This window comes from Homalodisca vitripennis, chromosome 3 (genome assembly GCF_021130785.1).
Source record: "Homalodisca vitripennis isolate AUS2020 chromosome 3, UT_GWSS_2.1, whole genome shotgun sequence".
In the NCBI taxonomy this organism is placed as follows: domain Eukaryota; kingdom Metazoa; phylum Arthropoda; class Insecta; order Hemiptera; family Cicadellidae; genus Homalodisca; species Homalodisca vitripennis.
This window is the reverse complement of record NC_060209.1, coordinates 106701678-106719237: the sequence shown is the minus strand read 5'-3', so window position 1 is coordinate 106719237 and position 17560 is coordinate 106701678. Positions and strand designations below refer to the sequence as shown.

The window sequence follows — 17560 nt, the reverse complement described above, 5'->3', positions numbered from 1 at the left end:
TCTGATCAGCCCCTCTAAAATTTGATATTTTACTGATAGGTACTATCTCAAGGGATGTTTTTCTTTCCTTTCGTTGACATCAGCGATGGCTTTGGCAGCACCTTCGGCCGGAGGCACTCGTCCCAACTCGATAACAACTAATTAATTTGTAGCTCAAAATTTAAGAAAAACATTGGGTACTTTGGGATTATACCGACCACACCAGTATGAAGAACACAAAAATATAAATTTTTAGAAACAAACATGATAGAACGAAAAATCAACTCTTTAATTACAAACTTACAAGCATTCCCAGATATTGTGATCGGTATTGTTGTCTCTGTTATCTTATCTTTCTCGAGAACCCCGATTACGGCAGGCCGCGCGGCATCACATGATTATTTAAGTTTTTTGCACGGTACATAATTGCCTTTCCATTACAATTCAATTTATATTTCTGATCAGCCCCTCTAGAATTTGATATATTTTACTGATAGGTACTATCTCGAGGGATGTTTTTCTTTCGTTAACATCGCTTCGGCAGCACCGGAGGTGCTGCCAAAGCCCGCGCTGATGGCCGGAGGCACTCGCATTTTGGGTGGCGGAGTGTGATCAAGAGTAAAAACAAGTTTTGAGTGTTTTTTTTTTCCAATAAAGAGTTTAGTTTTTGTTTGGTAATGTTTGTTTTTGTTGAATTTTTGTGTTTGGAGAAATGTAGGGGTAAAACACGGAAGTACAACAAAGCGACGCACCAGCTGAACGGGCGGCGAGACTCTGCAATCACGTTATCTACTAGACCACTCGACTTTGACCACTGTCTGAGGATGGGGAGGGGTTTGCGATAAGACAATTCGGTACTTTGGGATTATACCGACCACACCAGTATGAAGAACACAAAAATAGAAATTTATAGAAACAAACATGATAGAACGAAAAAACAACTCTTCAATTACAAAATTACAAACTTACAAGCATTTCCAGGTATTGTGATCGGTATTGTTGTCGCTGTTATCTTATCTTTCTCGAGAATCCTGATTACGGCAGGCCGCGCGGCATCACGTGATTTGCACGGTACATCATTGCCTTTCCATTACAATTCAATTTATATTTCTGATTAGCCCCTCTAGAATTTGATATTTTACTGATAGGTACTATCTCGAGGGATGTTTTTCTTTCGTCGACATCAGCGCGGGGCAGCACCAAAGGTGCTGCCGAAGCCCGCGCTGATGGCCGGAGGCACTCGCATTTTGGGTGGCGGAATGTGATCAAGAATAAAAACAAGTTTTGAGTGTTTTTTTAATAAAAAGTTTAGTTTGGTAAATGTTTGTTTTTGTTGAATTTTTGTGTTTGGAGAAATGTAGAGGTAAAACACGGAAGTACAACAAAGCGATGCACCAGCTGAACGGGCGGCGAGACTCTGCAATCACGTTATCTACTAGACGCTCGACTTTGACCTCTGTCTGAGGATGGGGAGGTGTTTGCGATAAGACAATTCCTGTTTTATATTGACGAAATATTGTTCTACACTAATCTAGTAATCAGTAGAAACGAAATGTGAAATAACGATTCATGTCTGGGTGTGGTCGGTATAATCCCAAAGTACCGACAATTCCTGTTTTATATTGACGAAATATTGTTCTACGATAATCTAGTAATCATTAGAAGCAAAATGTCAAATAACGATTCATGTCTGGGTGTGGTCGGTATAATCCCAAAGTACCTATCTCGAGGGATGTTTTTCTTTCCTTTCGTTGACATCAGCGCTGGCTTCGGCAGCACCTTCGGCCGGAGGCACTCGTCCCAACTCGATAACAACTAATTAATTTGTAGCTTGAAATTTAAGAAAAACGTTTATTTTGATAAAAATTCTGCTCATTTCAGTATTATTTTTCATTTACATTTGTAAAAATGGCGCCGCATCCGATGACGTCATCACAAGGTTGAATCATGGTCACGTGATGCCCGATGTAGATGTAGAACATGGAAATATTGTTCTGCACTGGAACAGTTGTTCCATTTTTTATATTCTAGAACTTCTTTATTTCTCATTTCCACCCTGTCAAACCTTATATTGTTTTGTTCTGTAGGACGATTCCAATAAGTTAATAATGCGAAACTCGTGTTTTGTCGCTCCGGCCATTAATGTGTAGTTACCATGACCTTACGTAATTTTTTTAATTATTTCAATTATTTTGGAACTTGTGACTTAAGTTTAGTATTTTAGATATGTTGATATCGATTGATAGTTCTGTTGTTCGATATATGAAGTATCAGTAATTGTGAAGTTAAAGGCCAACCCTGCAGAAATATTCTTTTTCATTACTATTGTCCTGAACAAAATGATATAAGGATTCATGGGATGGAAATGAGGAATAACAAAGTTGTGGAACATTAAAAACGAAACTACTTTTCACGCACGGAGCAATATTTCCTTGTACATCCGTGTCGGGTGTAATGTGATCTTTTCTGACTGTAATTCAACCTCGTGGTGACATTATCGGATGCACCACCATCTTTGGATATGTAAATGAAAAATAATACTGAAATGTGGAGAAGTTTGAACCAAATGATCAATGTTTTTCTTATTTCGAGTATTATATTTTTTTTTTTTTTTTTTTTTATTGCTACATTTACAAACCTTTTTATTACAACGAAACATCAAAGTCTCCTTGTTTAAAAACAATACACGCCCACACAATGAACAAACACATTTATTGTTAAAAATTCCATGTTTAATTAAAAACGCAATTATCTTATTTCGGTTAAAACAAGGTACTTATCATTATTTCCTACATCTATACTTATTCACATGTAAGAGCAATATTTTAAATTATTTCGTTATAGGCTAAAGTTTCTCATTCAGATTCATGATTTTGATAATCATATATTCATTGAATGTAACATTCAATATGTTAATTGGCAACCAAACCACTGTTTTGAAATGTCCATTCTCTTTTACCAAAATATATTGTTGTGGGATGCGTTAGTGCTGCATTGTCAAGAATAAAAACTCTACTACCCTATTTCACTATAGCCTATAATAATTAAATGTTTACTTCAGGCTTCTCATTATCATCATTTTTTGTAAAACAGTAGCAGGCGTCCAGATAACTTATTGGTTCTTGTAAACTGGTGCATCCCCTACCAAAATAGTTCGATGAGATTTGAGACAGTTTTGTCATACCAGCTGCTGACCACCAGCTGTTCTCTGATGTTGAAACAGATTAATAATTTTCCATGGAAATGAAATTGTTAACTGTGTTGGGTGCAGGCAGGGTTTAGTGGGGAGATTAAAATACAATAGCCACCATAGGACTGTTTTGATGTGGGCTGCTCTATAATATTAGAGTTATTACTTAACCAGTAAATTAATATCAGACTTTAAGTTTATATCTCATGGCTATTTGACTGGTAAACCACCAACCCAGATAATTAGTAACTCATACTAATGTTACTGGACTGTTATTCTTTCCATGACTATTCCACAGCTTGAATATAATAGTTGTATATAATACAGCTTTTTTATGATTGTCTCCTATGATCATCTCAAAAATAGCATAAACAGGTTGATGACCTGCATAGTGCAAATATTGAAAAAGACTTGGCCATAAGGTCTTCACATGTATTTGTATAAAACTATTAATCAATAAACAGTTATGGAGTTTCTAAGGGAACCTGAATCTGTGCTATTCAGTGTTAAACTTAGCTTATGATTTCTTTAACATTACATGTTAACATCTTAAACCTTACTGTGTTGTATTTTCACCTTGTTTCGATACTTTGCAATTCAGCAAATGCTTAGACTGTGTTTATAATATATAGGCTATTAAAATAACAGTAAGCTGACGTATGTTCTAAAACTAAGTTTCACTTTATTCATTTTCAGGATAAAGATTATTATTTTCACAGTTGTATAGATAAAAATTATGATTTGGGAAAGGTCTGCCAGGAGATCTGTGGTATGGAATATCCTCCAGTAAAAAGGAAGGTCCAGGGACACTCCTCCAGGAAAATTAGTTTAAATAGTACTTTAAAATAACCATTCTAGCAATTTAAAAAGCTGAGTAAATTCTGTAGAAAGAGTTATTATTACAATTAAATTTTTAATGACAGTTAATATATATTTTTTTTAGTACTGTTACCCTGTGGTAGGTTTTGCAGTTCAGTAAGCCAACTTATTCATTAAATGTAATTAAGTCTAATTTATGAAAACATTCAACACCTTTTCAGTATCATTTTCATACATAGATCATCTTTTATCTATAAATCTGATGCAATCTAATAAGATGAAGACTATACATTTGTATTATACAAAAGGCATATAAAATGTCAAACGTGTCTCAAAACAAAATCCCCCAAAGTACAGAACCTAATTTATTTGGAATTTTGTATTGATGTTGATTCTCTCTTAGGTGCTCACTAAGAAACAACAAATTTGTAGTCTAATTAGGGAAATTAGCAAAAAAACTACATTTTAAATGAAAATTTGTGTCATCCAGGAATGTTAAAACATTAAAATTACTATTTGGTTCCTACATGAAATATATAGATCAAGACGAGGTTTTTACATGTTAACATAACCAATTGCAAAAACTTGTTAAAACCCTGGTAATAATTACGTATCAATTTATCACGAAGTCCCCGTAAGTATTGGGTGGTGAGGTTTGAAATATGAAGAGTAATTATTATTTAGAAGGTTTATTATTTCATTGGGTTTTATTAGGTAAATAATACTTTCCCACTAAGAAACTTTTTATCACATTGAGACAATTAAAAATATAAAAGAGAATAAGAATTCCAACTGAATCCTATTTTTTCTTTTTTTAAATAACTTGTGAAAAACCCACAATGCCCCTTCTTTACATTACAAAATTACCCTCCCCTATTGGTAACGAACATTTCAAAATACAAATGTAATTTAGGCCTACAGAAAAAACTCTTAACTTTTATCCTGCACATTTCGGTGAATTTTAAAACAATGAAAACATTATTTTAAATAGATAATAGTTACAGATATTTTATTTTATTTCACTGCTTCATAACCATAAAACGCTTTGTTAATAACACGTAATCAAAATAAAATACAATCATTGTAACTTTTGGGAACAAAAATATTTAAGCTTCATACATAAAACTTAGTTTACCTGTTTGTAATTGTTCACTCAGAAAAATCTTAACAAGAACAATTTATCAACCTAATTTAAAATTAAGTATTTGTGTTTGCCAAATAAAAAAAATAGAAACTAAGTTTAATTTGGCTCTAAGTATTTCAAATGAAACATTTTAAGTATGTTTTTGTCCAAAAAGATAATATATTAGTTTTATGTTGATTTCTCCAGGACAAAGTTCCCCCGATAAGCTGGTCATCCTCCAGCCAGAGAGGCAAACCAGTAATGTTGTTTACAAGGATGAAGTAAGCACTTCATAAAAGCTCAAATAAATAAAAAAAATCAATAAATGATTATGTAACGTTCGATAATCATCATCCGATTGTGTTGGTGGTCGCTTATTATACTGCAACCACTGAATCATTAAGTAATAAACCAATCAACTAAGACTACGCCTATTAAGTAATAACATCTCTCAATGTTTACCATTATCTACAGAAAATAACAGTAGCTACAAATGTTTTGTAACAACCGCATATAACTCTGACCGTTTAAATAAAATGTTGAAAGTTAGTTTATCAAATTTTTGTTAAGAAGAATTAGTTTATCAAAATTTTGTTAAGAAGAATTTAGTTGTGGAGAAAAAGTAACAAAAATTGAATTCAGTAACAATAATTTATTTTGAAAGTACACAATTTTAGTTTCGGGTGCAGTCTATTCCATTACATTTTAGACATAAAGCCCTGGAATTGTATATTTTGTAATCATGACCTATATTTTATGTTTCACATACTAATACGGATCAAAAAATTGTGTCCACTTGAACTTGAGGTGCATATATTAACCAAATGTTCTTTAAAAATCTAGTTAGGCCTACTCTATTATTTTTGGCTATGTTAATTTTTATTATAAGTTTGATTTAACCTTCTGTACTTCAGTGACAATTGTACCATACAAAATATGATTCATCTTCTCCGGATCGTTTCCTGGGATTAAAAAATATATATATATATTTATTAAATTAAAAAAGAAATTGTACATTAATGTCCTATAGAAAGAGCATAATTAATTTGTCATTCTTCTTAATTTTTTCCATATTTGAGCTTTGAAATCTAATACCAGCTTGATATGAAAATTGTCTGTCATTTTCTTTTTTTTAATTAATGTGGAATAAATGAAGAAACCTTTGTGTACATTTTCAATTTATGTACACTTCAAATTTTAGTGCATATAATTATTTTTTTGCTATCAAGGAGTATTTTTTCCCTTTTGAATAAAAAAGATGCCTCAAAACGCTTAGTTTTATTTCTAATTATCTTTTTAGTTTTCTCATGTTATGTATACTTAATTTAAGATATTTATTCATACAATATATACATTTTATCATATGCAAGTTGTAATTAACCAAAAGCTTATAAATCAAAACTTTTGGTATAAAACTAATATAGTTTAATTGATTCTGTGTACAAACGTAATGAACTGCTTATCTAAAAGCAGCTTCATGGTTTTATCAATAAAGTGTATTTTACTAATTCAAAATATTAATTTTATAAACAGTGGAAAAACCACTCTTTTGAATATTGGCTAAACCTCCTAGGGCTAATACGGGTGATGAAGTGTACTGAAATGTGTTCTATGCTTGTACTAGCATCCTTCATAACAAGTAGATTCTATTAAACCTAAACTCCCATTACAGAGTGTTTATTTGACAAATGTTGATGTTATCTGTTGGACCAGGTGTTTGCATGGAAAGTAGCAGATGAGATGTTGCACCAACAACATGACACAGAGAGCTGCTATTTCGCCGCTCAGACGATGAGAACAAAGATCCAACTAGCGTTCCATGAATTACCACCTGAGGCTCATAACTCACTGCGAGACTCGCTGCTTGAGCACATTGCCAAAGTAAATGAGTCCACCAAGTCCATCATCGTCACTCAGGTAAAGAGCTTTTGACAGTCAGACAGATACAATTTGTGCCTATCAGAAAAATGGTGACCACCTCATTTATTGTCTGCTTCAGAGCCAACAACATGCATGCTCAGTGTGTCATTTGTCTCATCTAATAATTGTTGGTTCTACTCTTGTTCTAAAAATACAGTTGTATTGTCTTTTTTCCATTTTAAATTCCATCAGTTTATATTTAGCATTTTAATTAATTTTCTTTAAAAAATACATTTTAAATATTAGTTTAAAAGTGAATGAATAAAAAGCATAATTAAATTTATAGTTTTATGTTTTAAAAAATCCTTGTGTGTGAAAAATAATTTATACTATATTTATTCTTATTTCAAATATTGGTGATTTTATATTCCAGATTAGTCAAGACACTTGTTGACTGTACCTAGATTTAGTGCTTGCAAGCTTTTTTTACCAATATCACTTATTCAGTCTTATTCTTGCAGCTTTGTCTGGCACTAGCAGATCTGGCCCTCCAGATGCCTACATGGCAGAAGCCTGTGCTGGACCTCATTAACCAATTTAATTCTACAGCCGTCTCTCCACTGCTAGAAGTAATGACTGTTCTTCCGGAAGAAGTAAACTCTCGTACTCTCCGACTGGGTGCAAACAGGAGACAGCAAGTCCTGCAGGAACTAACAGCCTGCGTGCCAGTTGTATCATCCTTCCTGGTCAGTCAGCATACACAGACCGTGCAATGAACTAAATTTGAAATTACTTATTAAGTTTAGCTTTCATAAACTTAATAAAAATTTTGATTTATAATAACTTTAATATGTACAAACTATTGAAACCTGTAACACTGGGATTAGCCTGATCTCTTCACTGCAGCTCTATACTGTTTCTTGACTAATCATAAAAAGCATGATGCACTAATGAATCTACCAAATTCAATGTGTTAAATCACTAATGACTATTCACTTTGAGATCAAGATTTTATGATATGGGATTGGTTTATTAAAATTTATTTGGTCTTAATTTATACATAAGCAATACCGTTCCTTCAGATCACATAAACTTGTCCAGACGAATATTTTCTTTGCTGCAGTAGTGGTATATTTTTGTAGAGCTCCTAATATTGTACATTAACTTACAATCCATCAATTATTTTCTCTAATCCGCATTTTTTAATCTAGTTTCTAAACATTTTATTCTTTATTTTGTGTTTGAAGTAACTCTTCGTAGGTTTTATGCTGTGGGATATTCACACCAATGAATATAATATTGTTTCTCAGCGCTTATAATAAAAGCTGTGCAGCACTTCTTCAGTCATAACTCTGTCACTAATAGTTCACTGAAAATATTCGGTAATCAAGAAAGCTGGTTCACATTTCTGGTCATTAGCTATTGCAATATCAACTTGGCCAATATTTTTTTATTTCCATTGATTTTATACCTCTCTTCACCACTCTATCACAACCCTGTTTATTAAAGTATAATCTACACTATAATATGAAATAAAAATGTATGATATGGCACCAGCGTATAGGTTTACTATTGATTGTGTCCAGAATAAAATAAGTTTAGGTTTGCATATTTTGCATCTGAATATTTGTTGTTATTTCTAGAATGCATGCCTGGCGAGTGGAGGAGACAATGTCCAAGTGCAAGTGAAGGTTCTGAGATGCTTCACCTCTTGGGTTCAAATACAGGCCTTCACACTACCAGAAGTCGCAGAGAACGCAGTTGTAGGCTATGCCTTCCAGATTCTCTGCAATCGACAGGTACAACACCAACACTATTAACTAAAATTAATTACCTTTTACATTGACAGTAACGTTAATGGAAATTTGGGATGTGATAGTAAAAGAAAGGAATGGTAATTTGCACTGGTAATTTACCCAGCTAATTAGAGCCAAACTCAACAAGACCTTCGCACTTTGAGACAGTCAAATCCTGGACAAAGTAATGGTAAATGCAGAATGTATAAAATTTTCTTGTTGATTAGACAATAATAATATCCTGATACTAATAATTTATATAATATTATTATTAACACTTAGAGTGCTAATCCCGTAATTTTACGGAACGGCGAAACTTCGGAAGAATGCTAATCCCGTAGTTTTACGTGGTTGTCATTTCAATTGGTATTATATTACATTGTCCGTATTTAAACGGGTTTTGCCTACTCCACAATGTTATTTGGGTTTTTAGTAACACAATTCACCGCTAGAAAGCGTCAGATGTATTGTATGAGCTTAATGACAACGCAACTTCGGTCGCGTTGTTTACGTGCCGCTGACGTGACGTTCGTTGCAGCCGGCAGTCGATGTCGCAATCATGGCTTCTCGCAGCTTGAACGACGTTGCGATCAGTGATGTATTAGATGAAGATAGTTTTATTGGTGTAGATAGTATTTTTGACGATTCTGACATTGATCCTGATTTAATGGAAGAAGATTAGAGACATACTTCAGGTAAGAATAAGTAAGTCTATTTATCATATAAACATCAGTCTAAAATATTGGTTATGTTATTGTTTTCGTGAATCAAACTATAATTTGTATTATAATAAATTAACTTTATTCAACTAATATTCTATTCTTATGAATAAAATGAAAATATATTCATATTTTACATAGTATATTATTATGTTACAGATGCTGAAAACAGTGCTGACAGCGAAAGTGATGCCGACGCATCAATATGACGGCATAGTTTTTTGTCAAAAAACTCGAAAACATAAAAACATGATTTGTATTATTCAAAGGACAGTTTATATTTGTAAATGGGTCATTGTAAATAATTGTATATATGCTTAGTTTAGTAGGTTAGATAAAAAAACTGTCTCAAAAAATAATTTTTTTTTCAAAAATATATGTTTTAAAAAAACATTTTTTATGTGTAGTTTTTTAAAAAACCACTAACAATCTCATGTTAAAAGAAAGACGAAAGTAAGCTGAATTAAGGCATGTAAGTATTTTTCTCATACCTTAAATACTTTTTTTTAAATACATTTTTGAAAACCACCAAAAACGCCCAGCATTCTACAGAGTTACATGTCATTTAGGGCCAGCACTCAAAGTGTTAAGTATATAAATAAGAATGTATAATATTGTGCTGGGCTCAGTCGGCTGGAGATAATTAGTAAATTGGAGTTCTCAGAGTTGTTCATCCCATGTACATTGTCTGATTTAAAAAAATACTTAGATTTACTTGCATTCCGAGTTGATAGCAAAATGTTTTGCAAGTAGGATAATATAGTAATTATATATTATATATATATATATATATATATATATATAATTTTGTATGTAAAAAAGTCATAAAGTTCTAATTTCAATATGGTGTATTCACTCTGTTGTTACTTACCTTTTTTACATTTATTTTAATCATCGTTCAAGTTCTCTTATACATTGAAACTGCATTTTAAAAATAAAAGGGCTAAATTTATTTCCAAACATAGACCAGACTAGTTTATTAAGATATTACCTATTGCCTATGGTTTTACTCTTATTGCCTCCCTGTATGTGATGAGATATCATTGATTAAATTACGAGCTACAATAAGTGCATCGTTGGGAGTCCGTTCCAAGACAGCAGATTTCTTCCAAACATCCCAGAGATCTGTGTTGAATAATAATAGAAATGCACAACTGTATCATACCCTAATCTTATTACAGAAAAAAATTTAAGTATAAAAGATATAGGTGATTCAAATAACTTTCAGCATGAACAAAACTGGAAACTTACTTCATTGCACCTCTAGACATGACAGATTTACTATTGGTACTTGCATCTGCATTTAATGCAGTTTTCACCAACAATTCAGTTTTACATCAGACCTCAGATTCCTTGACCTATAACTAAGGTGTCCTTAGGAATGACACACACCAATGTATGAGACCATAATCAGTAAAATATTGTCAGGTTTTTTTGTATTTGAATACAGTAAGCAAGGTCCCATTTTTTATAATTTGGTTTTTTATATAGATTTTGTTAAATTTTATATTACAATTTAATCCAGTTAATGTTTGGTAGGTACTTGGGTATTATCTGGAGGCTATCTCTTTAACAGTTTTTCTTACCGAGGACCTAAAAAACTAGCCCACTCATATATACGCATTATAAGTATAAAAAGTCAACATTTACACTCACGTGATCTGAGCTTGTATTTCAGTATTATTTCAAGGTACGTTTGTCTTTTTTTGTCAGAAGTGTGGGTGCCACCAAAGCTCTCACTGATAATCAGGGACATTTCCGATTGGTTCTTTCCTGACATCATATCATGTTTTTAGATACTTCCACATTAAATTTAATAAACAATGTCAAACTGATGATGCCTTAACCGGTGAAAGCGCTATTTTTATTAAATTTAATGTGGAAGTATCTAAAAAATGTCTTTTCCATTAAAACCCACCTACTTCCACCAAGGATACAAAGCAGAAAAATCATATCATGTGCCACATCATCCCTTTCCTGACATCATATCATGTGCCACATCGTCCAACGTTGGAAAATTTGGTCAGGAAAGTACTGATCAGAAATGCCCCTGGCTATAAGTGCGGGCTTTAGTGGTGCCTGCGGCGCCACCCACACAATATGAAAGAAAATTTCAGTAATATGAAAGAAAAACTTCCCTCAAGATACAAACATTCAAGTTCAGGTCACATGAGCATTCGTAAAGGGTATTTTTAACTTTGGTACTACTAGTAACATATTTATGATAACCTAATCTAAAGCTACTTATATCCTATAATAACTAGAAGTAGATAGAGACTGAGTGGCCTACTTCTCACCAATATCGCTTCCTTTTGGGAAGCAGAAAACAAGAAACGATCGTCATAATGACATAAAGTCCATTCTTTCTAATGATGTAGTTTTTTAGGTTCCTGGTAAGAAAAACTGTCCCAAAAATAGAGGCCTCTGGATAATACCAAAGTACTAATAGTTCTTGTCATTTCAAGCAATAGTTTAGGTTTAATAAATGTCGAAAGTTACAATCTTCTGATTTTAGTTATAATGTTTAGTAGTATTATAAATATCTTAATCCACAGCTGATTGCTGATAAAACACATCGTTACATAGTGGCGGGATAAGATATTTTAAATTACATGTGGCAGATTGCATGAACACATAAATTTTTGAATGTACCAATGTCAATGAGTTTTTAATTATTCACTGTTAAGTTAACTGTTTCTGTGATGTAATAAGCAAACTGAGAGTATTGCGTGCGTTTGCAGGAGAGTTGTCAACTGCATGATGCAGCTGCTGACTGCGTCTGTGCTCTACTCCAATGTCTGGAGGATAACAACAATCAGCAGGTCCTGGAGCTTCAGCTCTTCACAGGAGTTATGGCCCTGGAGGAAGGGTTTCACCTTTCTGTTGCCCATGAGGACCAGGAGAAGTAAGACAACAACACAATATCAAACTTTGAGCTATAATTTTTGGACTGTCAGTAAACAGGATGTCTACTGTCCTAAAGCCTAAAATATTTTGAGTTTTGTTTTCAATACAAAAATTATAACCTTTCAAGGTCCCATTAAAAATCACTTTAACTGTGTCCATGTTATATTTATTTTCTACTATTTTACAGCTTTTTCCAAAATACAAATACAATTCTTAGTCATTTGTTTCTGTAATAATGTAACTATTTACCTTCACAAAACATAGTAAATCGCTTTTTTCCCAAATATATAAACAATTTTTAGTATTTTTGTTGTAATAATTTGACTTTTCTCTTTATAAAGTAAAGTAAATAATGTCTAAAGAGCCTATACATCCCTTTATAACATTTTGTTAATGTTTATAGGTATTAATTTGTAAAATAGAAAATTATAACATCAGGATTAATAAAACTATTTTTAATTTACACACAAAAGCAATTGACAAAAGTTGCATTAGTACAGGTAAAAAAACTCAATATCATGTTTTTAGTCTCTTGACGGGTAATTTGAAGTTTTTAGGGTTTATTTTGTCTGAGTCCAGGCCTAGACCTACTTTGGGTAACATATCTGTCTTATCACACAATTGCTAGGCTTAGTCTAGGCTGTTAGCCTACTAGCTCATAGCCTAGACTTACATTAAATTGTTTACATCGCCTTGTCCTTTCTTCCACTCTCCCAGCAAAGTTTTCAATTTCTTTTTCATTAATAGATCTAAAGTTTATAAACGAAACACTTTCCTCTTGTTTTGGTTACTGCTATTACTCCTTGGTTTCAGAAGAAATTTCACTTTCATTCAATTCAACATTTTGTTCTTCATTTTAAATAGTAATAAATGTGTATACTATCAGAGTCATTCAATTCGTGTAATAATTCCTAATCAACAATAAAACTTCCACTAGGACCGGCTGTATTTACAAACACACTGAAGTGCAGATATCAGCTGATTTAGTATTGGTTTAACACAATAAATTAGAAGTTCAAAGTATCCAATAACACGAGTACCAAACAGCAATAGTTACGAAAAGGTAACAGTATCTGGTTGACTTGGTCAACGCAGAGTTGTGTGGAACTATCTATAGTCAACAGCTAACTTCAAGGGGTTAATCCAATTTTACCATCTATTTAGAAAGCCAAAATAAAGCTTACTGTCTGTAAATCTGTTGTAATATCAGTCTTCTCCAGCAAACTTCTTATTAAAGTCAGCTTGCCAACCAAATGCTATTAACATTAACTCCTTAAGAGATTGTAGCAGTATATTGCAATCCGTACAAAATTAGGTAATGACTGTTACTGGCTCCAGTTTACTATTCACCTGATTTTAGTCTTGCTGATTGCCTATCAGTTCTTGTAACTTTTGAAACTAATTGCTTCTCAAACTTAACTAATTTAAATTTTGCCCTGATACTATGTCAATTATCGCAGTAAATATGTGGATTTGTAATTATTGAAAATTATTTGTTTGACAGATCAGTAAACTACTGTAGAATATTTACGGAATTAGCTGAGGCATTTCTGGAGAAGATTGTCAATGGCAGCACAGACACCAAGCCTCACTATGCTCTCAAAATTCTGGATCTAGTGTTGACCTGCGTGGGCCATCATGACTACGAAGTGAGTTACTGTTTTTATTTTATTCTTTTAGCTTTGAAATTTATTTATAGTAGCTTTGAATCTATTACACATATATATATATGTATATATATATATGCTGTATATTGAGATTGGTAGGCGCAGAGGGATAAAGAAGAGTAGGTCGTATCATAGTCATAGTAATTAATAGTCTTTTTAAAAGTTTTATTGGCGTTTGCCATACCTGATTTTTACAATAGTTTGCTGTTTCGAGAAGCAAACTGTTTGAGCTTATTCGTGACAATAGAGATTCACCAAGTACCTGAGGGAAAAGTGGTGGATCAGAGCTCGTTAAAGTTTGACAAATGGTTTTGAATTAAATTGAGGGAGAGTCTCAGTGTCCATGCCTCAATAATTTGAAACTTTCTTATAATCAGACTAGATCCAATCAGTTCATCAATATTCAAACTAAGAGCTTTTAGAAAAAATAGAAAAGGAAGGAAAATATCAATTAGATATAATTCCTTGCTTTTGAATGTTGATATTGTAGATAGAATAAAATTCAAAATAGTCTTATCTTTATAATGTTTTTAAAATTTTCATTTTGATGACAAAATTGAAATTTTGCATGAAACTAATTTATTTTGTATAGTTTTATGTTTAGAAAATCCAACAATATGCATAACTTATCCTTTGTATGATAAAAAATTTTGAGTACCTGAGATACCTTGAGGTAGATTTTATAGTTCCAAGTGTTTAGACTATTGATTACATATAATCTTATTTTTTACTTAAAACTCCTGTTTCTTGTATAGGTGGCAGCAATAACGTTTAACTTGTGGTACCGGTTGTCAGAAGACTTATATCAAAAGAACAATGACATGTTGCTGACTGTTTTCAAACCCTACGTGGCTCGGCTGATAGAGGCACTGTGTAGGCACTGCCAGATGGAACCTGACCATGTAAGTATAAGTACTCTTTTCTGTATTTAGCTGAGAGGGTTTTTTCGGATAATATGAAGACTTTTTCTAAAATGTAAAAAAAACATTGTTTCTAAAATATATACCTATACCTATACCTTTGCATTATATTGTATACAAGGAATTAGTTAATACTATGTCGTACAATACTATCCATAATATAAATATGTCAAATATTTTTAGTAAGTTAATCCTTTTGTCACAAGGGCAAAAATTACACCACTATTTTGGGGCTATGCTCCAAAGTCCCAAAACTTGCAATAAAGTTAACAAGTTTTTAAAATTCCAAATAAATTTATTTTTTAAGGCATTTTAGGTACTTTTATGGATTAAATTGCTTTTATTTTGTTGTGTACATAGTTTTGTATAAGTGTACATTTCAAAAATTTCCCTGTGTTTTATCAAGGAACATATCTGAATAATCAAATTTTGATCAAATCAAAATAATAACGCAATCAATTTGTAGACATAACTCTTTTGACAATGTTCTTAAACACTTACTGCAGTAGATTGTGCACTAGTACTGAACCATTAGAATTTATTTAACCAAAATTAACTCAGTTTTCCACAAACTTAAAACTATATGTGATGAAGCAATAGACACTCTGTAGTTTGACTACTGAATGATGTTTTGAGAAATCTGCTTTTACCAGATGTTGCGTAGTTTTCAGATCTCCAGGTTGGCATGGGTCTTTTCTTCTGATACTTTTGGGTTGATTATAAGTTTTATATTGCAGGAAGGTCTTCTGGAGGATGGTGATGATTTCATGGACTTCAGAACTAAAGTGTCAGAGCTGATCAGGGATGTCGTGTTCATCGTAGGCTCCTCCAACTGTTTCCGCCAAATGTTTATGAGTCTTCAGTCTCCTGGAGTGACATGGGACTCTTCAGAAGCTGCATTATTCATCATGCAGGCGGTTGCCAAGAACATCATTCCGTAAGTTGCAGTTTTTTCTGTTACAGAAGTAATTATATACTGGGTGAACCCTCAGTTATCAAATGGGGGTTGGATTGACAGTATTAGTTATAAAAGCTAGTTAGCTTCGATATAGAAAATCTAGTGACGATCCGTGCTAAACATGAAATAATTAGTCATCTTGAAAGGTTCCTCTCTTCTAGTTGTGATCCCTTGAGGCTGCAGAATTCCTGAGAGGACAAACCTTGATTTTAGTTTTAAGGCTTACAGGGCCTATTCCTAAACCCTAAACCTATCTTTTTTTTTAATTTACACTGAGGCAAAACATTTCTTGCACAATTAAATATTTGAAATATTTTAGGTATGCTCTGGAGAACCATTACCAGTCAACAAATGTTAAATGGAAACTACCAATAATACACATCTGTTTGTACAGTTTATTTGAAATGGGCTGTGCTTTATTGTGATTGGCTCAACCAACATAACAAACTGTGATCAATAATACAGGCTGCCAGGTTTTCAACCATTTGATGCTACCTTCTTTGTAAAGTTATTTACTTTTTTAATTCTTTCTAAGATTTCTTTCATTGTACTTGGATAAAACTAGGGAATTTTTACAAGTATTTTAGTTTGTTGAAGCCTATTGCATGTTGATTAAATTGTTAACTTACGAGATCCTTCTGTTTGCCTGGTACAAGCATATTTCTAGACAAATGTCACCATCCCTGTTTTGAAACAAAATGTTTCTATCTAAGGTTTTATATTACTTCCTTAAAAGTTTAATTGCTAGATCGCAGTGCTAAATTTCTTTTTTATATTGAATTGATATGAAAGTTGGCAAAATGTGGTAATTATTAGCCTTTTTTATCAAGGATTTACACTAATGAGCTCCATACAGTAGGATTATAATTCTTTTGAACCAGAAATGCTCCTAAATGCGCAAAACCTAAAATAAGCACCAGTCACATATTACTCAACTTAGCAAAGTTATTACAGAATTAATTAGCGTGATCTTAATGATAAATAGTGCTCAATAAGTGTGTTTTTTCATACAAAAAATATATTAGTTGTTTTATGTGCAAAAAAATGTTTGTAAGTGTTAACAAATTACAATTTTCTTAGGTAAATACAGGTTTGAACTTAAATTAATTCAAATTATTTTCTACTTATTGCAACATTACAGTGTATTATATATATATATATATATATATATATATATATATATATATATATTCATTCAATTTCAAAATAATATATAATATATTATTTTGAAAACTATTTTGGTATCAAACTTTAGTAACTTATATTTGCAATGATTTCAGTTGTTTTAAACAATAAAAATTTCTGTTTTATTTTCCCTGTTGTAACATGTTAAATTACAGGGACTCAACATGTACTTTTTAAAATTATGTTGTTGTCCACCTATCTGTCTGTTATCATTCTTTATAGAAAGGTCTTAAAGTTGAAACTTAGTACATAGGTTCCTCTTGGTCCAAGTAAGAACTCTATTGATTTTGTGGTCAAATGGTCAAAGAGCAGTAATGTATTGTATAAAATTCCAATATTTTTACATTGGTCTTTTATAGTTAGCTATAATTGCAACAAGAAAAACACAAAATAAACAAATTAGTAAACAAACCTATTATACTGTAAAGTTAATACTC

General features: G+C 32.2%; 1 protein-coding gene across 1 annotated transcript in view; it reads left to right on the top strand.

The window, feature by feature from the left end:
- The window catches only part of LOC124357281 (transportin-3), a 29576-nt gene that overhangs the window by 1812 nt on the left and 10204 nt on the right, over positions 1–17560 (top strand). Inside the window, exons 2-8 of the mRNA XM_046808926.1 lie at positions 6825–7028; positions 7493–7717; positions 8615–8770; positions 12228–12391; positions 13898–14042; positions 14816–14962; positions 15718–15917. Of these exons, the coding sequence (XP_046664882.1) occupies positions 6825–7028; positions 7493–7717; positions 8615–8770; positions 12228–12391; positions 13898–14042; positions 14816–14962; positions 15718–15917 (1241 nt within the window). The remainder of the gene's footprint in view (positions 1–6824; positions 7029–7492; positions 7718–8614; positions 8771–12227; positions 12392–13897; positions 14043–14815; positions 14963–15717; positions 15918–17560) is intronic.